The sequence below is a fragment of the Octodon degus genome, unplaced genomic scaffold, assembly GCF_000260255.1.
Source record: "Octodon degus isolate 3935 unplaced genomic scaffold, OctDeg1.0 scaffold00009, whole genome shotgun sequence".
Taxonomy (NCBI): domain Eukaryota; kingdom Metazoa; phylum Chordata; class Mammalia; order Rodentia; family Octodontidae; genus Octodon; species Octodon degus.
Genome location: NW_004524585.1, coordinates 31696617 through 31706024, shown reverse-complemented (window position 1 = coordinate 31706024; position 9408 = coordinate 31696617). Strand labels below are relative to the sequence as shown.

The 9408-nt window shown below is 48.2% G+C and overlaps 1 protein-coding gene across 1 annotated transcript; it reads left to right on the top strand.

The window, feature by feature from the left end:
- Window positions 1–9024, top strand: Nr2f1 (nuclear receptor subfamily 2 group F member 1; the record flags this gene model as incomplete). Its single annotated transcript, XM_004625439.2, has 3 exons — window positions 1–331; window positions 2727–3254; window positions 8261–9024. Coding segments are annotated over 3 exons (1140 nt in total), but the record flags the coding sequence as incomplete, so codon positions are not given.
- Between the last annotated feature and the right edge of the window lie 384 nt (window positions 9025–9408).

Below are 9408 nucleotides of genomic sequence, written 5' to 3'. Positions count from 1 at the left end.
GGCTCGGGCGCGCCGCACACGCCGCAGACCCCGGGCCAGCCCGGAGCGCCCGCCACCCCCGGCACGGCGGGGGACAAGGGCCAGGGCCCGCCCGGCTCGGGCCAGAGCCAGCAGCACATCGAATGCGTGGTGTGCGGGGACAAGTCGAGCGGCAAGCACTACGGCCAATTCACCTGCGAGGGCTGCAAAAGTTTCTTCAAGAGGAGCGTCCGCAGGAACTTAACTTACACATGCCGTGCCAACAGGAACTGTCCCATCGACCAGCACCATCGCAACCAGTGCCAATACTGCCGCCTCAAGAAGTGCCTCAAAGTGGGCATGAGGCGGGAAGGTGAATATTTCTTCTCTGCTTCTGTCCCCGCGCTCCGCCCGCCTCCCTGGCTCGCTTTCTTTCTCTCACCCCTTGGCTGCTGTGTGGGGCTGGGGCTTCCCCTGTCCCCGCCGCTTCCTCCCCTAGCGCCCCCCACCTCGCTGCCGCTGCCGCCCCCTCCCAGCCTGCGCTGCTCTCCCCGCTCCCCCACCCCGCCCGCTGCCTGCTCGGGATTGTGTCCCTGGGACGTGAGCCGCTGTGGCTGCAGATCGCCTCCCTAACCCTGCGGGCTGTGCTCGGTGTGTGTCTCCTTCCCGCGCGTGCGTGAGGATGCTTGGGGCTATGCCGGCATGAACTTGGGCATGGGTGCTTCCCCCCACGCTGTTTTCTGTGTTTTTTCATTCCACTCCCCCTGCACCTCTTCGTACCTTGTGTTTAAAATGGGAGGGGGACTGGAGTACCCTGAACCTTAGATTCATTGCTGCCACCATCCTTTTGCAAGCTTAGCTTGGAAATAGAGAAGTGAGATTTATTGCACTTGTAGGTTTAATTAGGGGGGGAAGGGGGGCTCCTGGCCTGTCCACTGGCTCCCTCTTCTCTTCACTGAGCGGGGGCCGTCTCCTCCAGAGCTGTGGCCTTGTTTTCACCCCTCTACTTTGAAAGGAAAGTTTGAGACTGAACCGCGCTTTCATCGTAGTGTCATTTTTTTAAAGCATGGTACTCATTTTATTTCTTCATCAAACTCCACCCTCTGCTTAAATACTGCATACAAATTACAATTTACAACGGCATTTAGTGATTCTTCTGATTTGGCCATAATGCATAGACTGCAGCTGGCGTGGGCTTCCACATCATTTAATCTCTGTGTTGTACGGGTTTGTTGTTTTTTTAACACAACTTTTGATGTTGTGTTTGGATATGCTTCATGTTCATGTGGCAAGAGATGCAGTACTTTTCTTATAAATATATTTAGCCGTTTATAGTTAAAGTTTATCTCCTGACAATCATTAAAGATTGTCTTATCGTCAAATTAGTGAACCAGTCAATTTTGCAGAATGAAGATTACTCCTTCTTGTAATTGACTTTAAAATTATATTTTATATGCCACAAGAAAAGAAATTGAATTCCTTCAGATCTCAGGAGCAGGCAAATATGACGAGTTCATTTCTAGCTCCAGGGAGATTTTGTAGGCATCTGAAAAAACAACAACAACAACAACTTTGAATTGTGCTCTCATTTAATTGAAAAATAACTGCCAAGTTCAAAACTATAATTAGAAAAAAAGTATTCTAGCCATTATGTTTCAGGAGCTTAAATTGCACTGAAACTTGCATTGAAATTAGAATCAAAGCAAACTTAAGAAAATAGTGCAAAACCCGAAATAAGACAGCTATGTGTACATGGACATATCTATATCAATTTGTTGGGGGGAGATTTCAGTGGCCCTAACTTTTCCTAAAGTTGTCTTTGTTTACATGGCAATTTAAAACGCTGGCACTGTTGAAGAAAAACATACACATTAAAAAAAAAAACTTTGGTCAGCTTTAAGAACTCAAAGCATGCTTACGTTTTGCATTCAGATGGTTAATGAATCCAGTGTTTTTGCAGTTGCAAGCTCGTGCACTCACTGGGCAAAGCTGGCTGCGGGTTGCAGGGATACCACGCAGGACAGACATTAATTATATTACCCACTTTTTTCAATAATGTTTGGCTACTGTAAGTTCAACTGTTTTCTTGAAATTTTTCGATTTTCTGTTGCTTTTGATAGTGACAACTTTGAATGGGGCGATGGGGGAGGAGGGGAGAGGGGAGGGGTGTGGGGTACTTGCTCTCCACTCAAAAGTTGTAAGTGGTTAGTAGGACTTGGACCTTGTATCTGTTTTAAGGGTAATTCTAGAGTATTTTTAGAGAATATGGAATCATTTTATGTGCAAAACGCTGCTTGTTTGCAAATGAAGAGGCCGCTAGGCATTTGCCTGGAACCACAACCTTTCTCAGGTTTCGTCTTTTTTTTTTTTTTTTTTTTTTTTTTTTTTTTTTTTTAATCCTGACTTGTTACATTCTGGAGGGGTGCATGGGTTGTGGAGATCTGTGTGTACCTTCTTGGTGGTCAAGGGGTTGGGTGGCACTTTATGGGCCATGCAGGGCTGGGGGCCCTGAAGTGAGGCCTAGTTCCTCTGGTGTGGATGTGGCTCAGGGCACAAGCTATGGCTGACCACCTCGGGCTGCGAAGCTGGAGGCCTCACCCCGGATCTCCTCGCGGCCTGGGCGAGCCAGGAAGATGCGAGGCGCCGGGCGTGCGTGGCTGCGGCTGCGGGAAGACCTGCATTGTGTCGGGTGCGCGGCGGTGGTGTGGCGGTGCTCAGCAAGCCCTGGGGTGCACATTGCCTCTTTTCTCTCTCTCTCTTTTTGTCAGCGGTTCAGCGAGGAAGAATGCCTCCAACCCAGCCCAATCCAGGCCAGTACGCACTCACCAACGGGGACCCCCTCAATGGCCACTGCTACCTGTCCGGCTACATCTCGCTGCTGCTGCGCGCCGAGCCCTACCCCACGTCGCGCTACGGCAGCCAGTGCATGCAGCCCAACAACATCATGGGCATCGAGAACATCTGCGAGCTGGCCGCGCGCCTGCTCTTCAGCGCCGTCGAGTGGGCCCGCAACATCCCCTTCTTCCCGGATCTGCAGATCACCGACCAGGTGTCCCTGCTGCGCCTCACCTGGAGCGAGCTGTTCGTGCTCAACGCGGCCCAGTGCTCCATGCCGCTGCACGTGGCGCCGCTGCTGGCCGCCGCCGGCCTGCACGCCTCGCCCATGTCGGCGGACCGCGTCGTGGCCTTCATGGACCACATCCGCATCTTCCAGGAACAGGTGGAGAAGCTCAAGGCGCTGCACGTCGACTCAGCCGAGTACAGCTGCCTCAAAGCCATCGTGCTGTTCACGTCAGGTGAGGCTGCGGCCGGTCGCGGGAAGGCCAGGCCGCGCCGCCCCGGCCACGCTGCTAGCACCTCGCGCGCGCCCCCGGCCGGGCCCTCTCGGACCTCGGGCCGGAGGGGACGCGGGGACGCGGGCGCCGCGTAGCTGCCATCTTGGAGCGTGCTGTGCGGGAGGCAAGGCTGCGCGGTTGGGGCGGGCAGCCGCCGGGCCTGGTGGCCTGGACCCGCGCGGGCCTGGGCCGCGGCGGCGCGAGTGCGTCCGGGGGGGAGCGGAGGCAGGCGCTGCTGCGGACGCGGCTGGCTGCGCGTGAGCGCGGGTGTGCGCGCGGGGTGTGTGTGTGTGTGTGTGTGTGTGTGTGCATGTGCGAGCCAGAGCTCAGCGTTTCTGAGGGAGGAGAAGGAAGCATGAGAACGTGAGAATGCGGCTTTCTACTCTGTGTGCATGCTCCCTGGAGGAGTTTTCCTCGGCAGAAAGAGACACACACCACAGACAGAGAGGTGGAAAGAGAAGAATCCTCGCGAATAAATCATAAATAATCCCACTTTATTGCTACCTGATTTTCCCTTATCGGAAACCATTCATGTTTGCAGTTCCTGAGGTTATTGAGGGTCATAAAAAATGGATTCGATCTAAACAAGAAAGAGATAAAAAAAACAAAAGCAATACTGTAGAACCCGCAAGCAGGAGAGGATTCCCGGACCCCGGAGATAAATTTCATAGCTATGCAAAACACATGAACCCTGGAAATTGAGAAGAGTGCCTTTAAAATATCAAATTAAGTGTAGGCGGTGGTAACATGCATGTTAACAATTTCTCTTATGATAGATGGTTCAAATTAACTTCCAGGAAAGTGTATTAATGTTGCCTTTGAAGGGCTCTGGTCTGAGCCGCTGAGAACACTCCCCGCCTTTTATTATTGTAACCTGTGAGAGAGAAACATAAACACCCGTGCAGCAGGTAATGGGGGGAACTATAAACAAAGCCAGAGAGGTGGGGCGCAGAGCCTCTCAGCCTGGGTCTTGGGCCTTGCGCGCTGTGAACAGGGAGAGCTGCAGTCTCAGCACCGTTATTTGGCACTATTGTTTTTAATTCCTGCATTCGGAGAACAAATAAACCATTCTAATAAATCTATCCTAGAGCCAGGCCCTCCAAAGGCCAAATTAAAACCATTCTTGAGCAGAGATGGCAAAAGCTCTTTCCCAAGGCCTTGTAGAACAGTAAGCACTGGGATAATCTATCAATATTTCCTGGCTTTCATGCGTGAAGAATCGTATTTACATTGTATTAAAATGACTCTTAAATTTGCACAATATTGTAATGTAGCAAATGTAGTATTAATATCGATCTGAACAGCAGATAATTTATTTAGACAAGAGCATCTCATTTGTATGCAGGGTGGCCAGAGCCATGGACTTGGACTGCCCCCCTTTTACTTTCACTGCAAATGCAGGTCCGCTGGTGAGAGAGGGAGTTATTCTTTGCAAGAGGATAAACTGTGAACCTTAAAACAAATGGAAGATTTATTGAATTGCCTCCTTGGTGTTTGAATGCATTTTATCTTAATAAGTCTTCTTGATGGAAACGTGTTTTTCAAAAGTGACAAAGAGCCTGGGAAGCAGCGACTAGGCTGCTTCGGCTCTGGCAGGCCTGGGGCCTGGCTGGCTCTCCACCACCCGGCTCTTAAGCCAAATTCATCAGGAAGCGAGCCAGTGTCAGGGAAGCTGGGGCTTTAAAATCTCATCCAGCGAGGTGTCTGGAAGCAGAAATGTGACTTGGAGCTGGACAGAGGTCTTCTCGAGAAAGATCTTCCCTCCCTTTTCCTAGCCCCCCCCCCCAAGATTCTTTGAACCCCCTTGACTCTGCTGATCCCATGCCCTTTCCCAGAGAGAGGCAAGGGCTGTGCAGGCTGCAGGGAACATTGTGGAATTATTCATGCTTTTCTTTTAACTTTCCATCCTAAAACATTCCTGTGAGAAGTGTTCCTTAAGGAAAAAAAAAAAAAAAAAAAAAAGATGTTTTCCAAAGAAGTTTCTTGAACCAAGTCTTCAAGGTGCATGAGGTCCCTAGAAGTGAACAATAACATTATTTTGTTGGAAAATTGCAGGCAGAATATCTGAAAATGGAAATAGAGCTGTCAGTAGTAATTCAGCCCCCCTCCTCCATACAACACATTTCCACTTTTGACTAAACTTGTTTTGATTGCCAGCCAGAAGGGAATTCATGGGAAGCCTTCTCAAAGTCATCCAACTTTTAAGCAAACTTTGAATGATGGAAAAGACAGTTTTAGACATATTGTCCAACGTGGTTTGCTCCGCTAAGTATTTGAAGCTGGCACGGGGGTCCCCTGTGGTGGTTTTCACATTTGGCCTCCGGATGGTATGTTTAATCCTTAATATTCTGGACAGCGTCCAAGGACTAGGTCATGACCTGAACTTACTTTTAAAAAAATACATTAATTCATACACCTAAATATTCCTTCAAATAAATGAGTCCATCTTTGAAAGGACCAATCTAGTTAACATAAATACAATAAATCCATTTTCAACACAATAATAACTTTGATTTCTAGTTATGGCAGCTGATTACATCTATATTTCCTGAACACTAAACTCTTCTGAATGTACAACATGAAATACATTCTCTGCACTACAAAGGCTAAGCCGGGAGGGACTGAGCAGTAATGGTTATTTATTTACATAATTTCTTTTCCATACACTGTAAAAGAAATATTGAGGGTTCCCACATTGACACTACCATATAAAAAGGGAGCTGTGGATTTTGCACATTCTTTCTCCTTTTCTTATCTGGACAATAACTCTTGTGGTGTAAATGTGACCTGTATGATAGCCCCCACCAACCTTGCTTTGCCACAGTATCCTCCAGTTGCTAGGAAATCTCCCATGGTCTGTCCAGAATTGGGAGAATCCTGTTGCAAGAGGGGGCATGAACACTCTAGGTTTAAAGCCAGGCCAGAACTAGGGCTCCTGTCCAAGGAGCACCACAGGCTGCTGGCCGGTCACCTGGACAGAGAGTCCAGCTGAGGCACTGGACCTTCTTAGAGAAGAGAAACATGTGCGGCCAGCACCTGGCCCCAGCACAGCTTTCCTAAGCTTCTGTCTCTTGGAGTGGCCCACTTGGTGGTTGGAAAATAACCTTGTACTCTAGGAACCCTAGTGGTAAATATCAGATAAATGGTTTACTAACCTGAGGGGATATCCTAGGGATCTTTTTTTAGGAATCTCTTGGGGTATCTATCATTGGGTCCTTTTTGTGTTGTATTATGTGTGTATGTGGGGGGGGGTGATCCCTGGCATCATGGACAGATAAGGCATGAAAAGCAATATATACATATATATGTGCATTCTGGCCATTTGGTGGGGCCATATTAGCAGTGGGGTCAAGGGCAGACCTGAGTCTGAAGAATTAAGGCCCCAAGAGCTCCTGCCTTGGCCCTGTTGCCCTAGAACCGCACTAGCCTCCCAATACAGTGTGGCTTCATTCCACCTGCTAGCTGGAGTGATTAGCCATCTGAGAGGCTGAAGGTCTGAATTGGAGGTCAAAGGGGACTTGCCTCAGAAGTTCTTGGATTAGCCCTAGTTTTATTTGTAGTTTTGCTCTAGGCCATAGCCTTGTAGATGAAGGTGTTAGAATGCTTTGTGAATCCTAGTTCTTGAAATATAAGGACAGAAAGCTTCGAAACTTAGCAGACACCCATTTCACTTTGAATCATTTGTTGTGTCTTAAGGTCACGCTTGCCCATTCACAAGTATAGTATGTCCTTATGGGGGCACAACTATGCATGAGTTTCTCCCCAGATCTATATATTAGCAAACTCTGCCTTTGATCTCTTGTCAACCTCCTGACTGGCTAAGGGCTGCTCTGTGATCTTCCTGTTTTTAAAATATTTATTATTAATACAAGAAACAACGTGGGTGTTTGAACTAGGAAGGAGGCCTTTCTTCTCTGCCTCTTGATTCCACCAGTTCCTCCATTCACTCGCTTCTGGTTAGTTGATATAGTATAATCATCTGTCTTAAAATATTTTTAGACCACCAAGAAGGGCCTTGGTTGGTGTGAAATAAGCACAGATTTTGCGATGCCATCATTGTGTGGAGCTGCTTTTTTCTCCCTTGGTCCCCCTACCCCCAGATCCTCCTTCACTCCCCACTCCCTGAGCAGCAGCAGCTGCCCCCAACCCAGCTTTGTGTCTGATCCCTGAAGATGCCTCCTCTCTGAAGCCTGGAGTAACTGAGCCATATTCCTCCTGATTAGTATACAGCTTACAGAGATGTGACCAATTTTCAATTACTTGATCTAAGGCACAGATAGAAGTATACACTCTCACGGAGGATTTGCTGCAGAGCCTCTCTTGCATAGATAGTGGATCTCAATCCTTTATGGCTAAAGCATAGGTTTGATCTGATTCTAGGCAATTCCTTACCCCCATCTACACGTGTGTTCACTGCACAATCTCAGTCCTCCTTGAGCTTTCTGGCTGGGGTCATTTGGATTTCAGAGAAGATTCCAAGAAACCTTTAAGAACTGCCTCCAAGCTGTATATTTCTTCAGGGGTCCTGAACACCCTGAAATCAGGGGCAAAAGGGGCAAAAGTCCTCCCTCTAATGAGCACAGCCAAAAAGATGTTGCCCTGCAGGCAAGGACAGGTTGCTCTCCACAGCAAACGTGGCTCCAGTATTGTACATTATTTACTCCAAAGGTGAAGCAAGAAAAACAAAGGGACTAGAGGGTTTGCTGCTTTTGCATATGCGTGTGTGTCTCTCTTCGGCTCCCCAGGGCCAGGTGGGGGCTTGATTTATTTTTATTTGTATGGGAGCTGGGGGCAGGGAATGATGAAAGGAGTGGGGAAGATTTCTCTTCTTTCCCCCTCCTATTTGTTCTTTTGCCTTTTCTCCTTGAAATAAAAATTGATAGCATGGTGTTTGTGGCCTTGCTGCTCCCTGGCTTAACTGTGTGCCCCCTTCCCCTGTCTCTCCCCTCCTGTGGCTGCTCTGGCAGATGCCTGTGGCCTGTCGGATGCCGCCCACATCGAGAGCCTGCAGGAGAAGTCCCAGTGTGCACTGGAGGAATATGTGAGGAGCCAGTACCCCAACCAGCCAAGCCGTTTTGGCAAACTGCTGCTGCGATTGCCCTCGCTGCGCACCGTGTCCTCCTCGGTCATCGAGCAGCTCTTCTTCGTCCGTTTGGTAGGTAAAACCCCCATCGAAACTCTCATCCGAGATATGTTACTGTCCGGGAGCAGCTTCAACTGGCCTTACATGTCCATCCAGTGCTCCTAGACCTTGGCAGGTCCCGCCGCCTGCCCCTGCCTCCTCCCCTAGAGACTAAGAGACTCCTGAAGGCCATGGACTCCAGAGCCTTGGGGGCTGCGGGTGCTGAGGGCCGGGCAGGCCAGAGGGAGGGGGCTGGGGGCAGGAGTGGCTGCCCTGCAGCAGGGCACCCCGAGCTGCAAACTGGGTGGAAAGACTTGTCTTAGGATCAGATCTGTGAGCACGTTGGGAAGGAAGGAAAAAGGATCTTGTGTCTAGTGAGAAAATGAATTTTTTTTGGAAGAGAGGACCATTGAGAATTTTAATAAAACAGAAAGGAACTAATGGACCTTCCAGGATTTATTGTGGACGCTGTGGATGTGTTCTGTACAGAAAACCACACACATGGAAGTGGACTGAATCCTATGTAGACACACATGCACACACACACACACACACACGTACACACACACCAACATTGTTATTCATTTTGTAAAATACTAGTCTTTATTTTCATTTTTTGTAAAATTTAAACATCGTATGCGCATAAAAAAGGAAACAAGAATTAGGGGAAAATAACATTTTCCAAATAATTATAAAAAGTGTCCTGTGTCTATGTATCTATATCTGTTTTGTATTTTTTTCTGGTTCCAAACCAGATTTCCTGTGATTCTATACTAATAATTTTTGATATAACCCTTTGCTTCTTATAATGAGTGCGATATATGTTGTCGAGGCTGTTCTTCAAGAATTAAAATTGAAGTGAAAATTTAAACAAAAATAAAAGAATTTAGCAAAACCCATGTGTCTTGTTGCTTGACTGATGTCACTAGTGCAAAAAGAACCCCCTGGTTAATTTCCACTTTAACTGTCCTTGGAATTGGAGTGTTTTGGGGG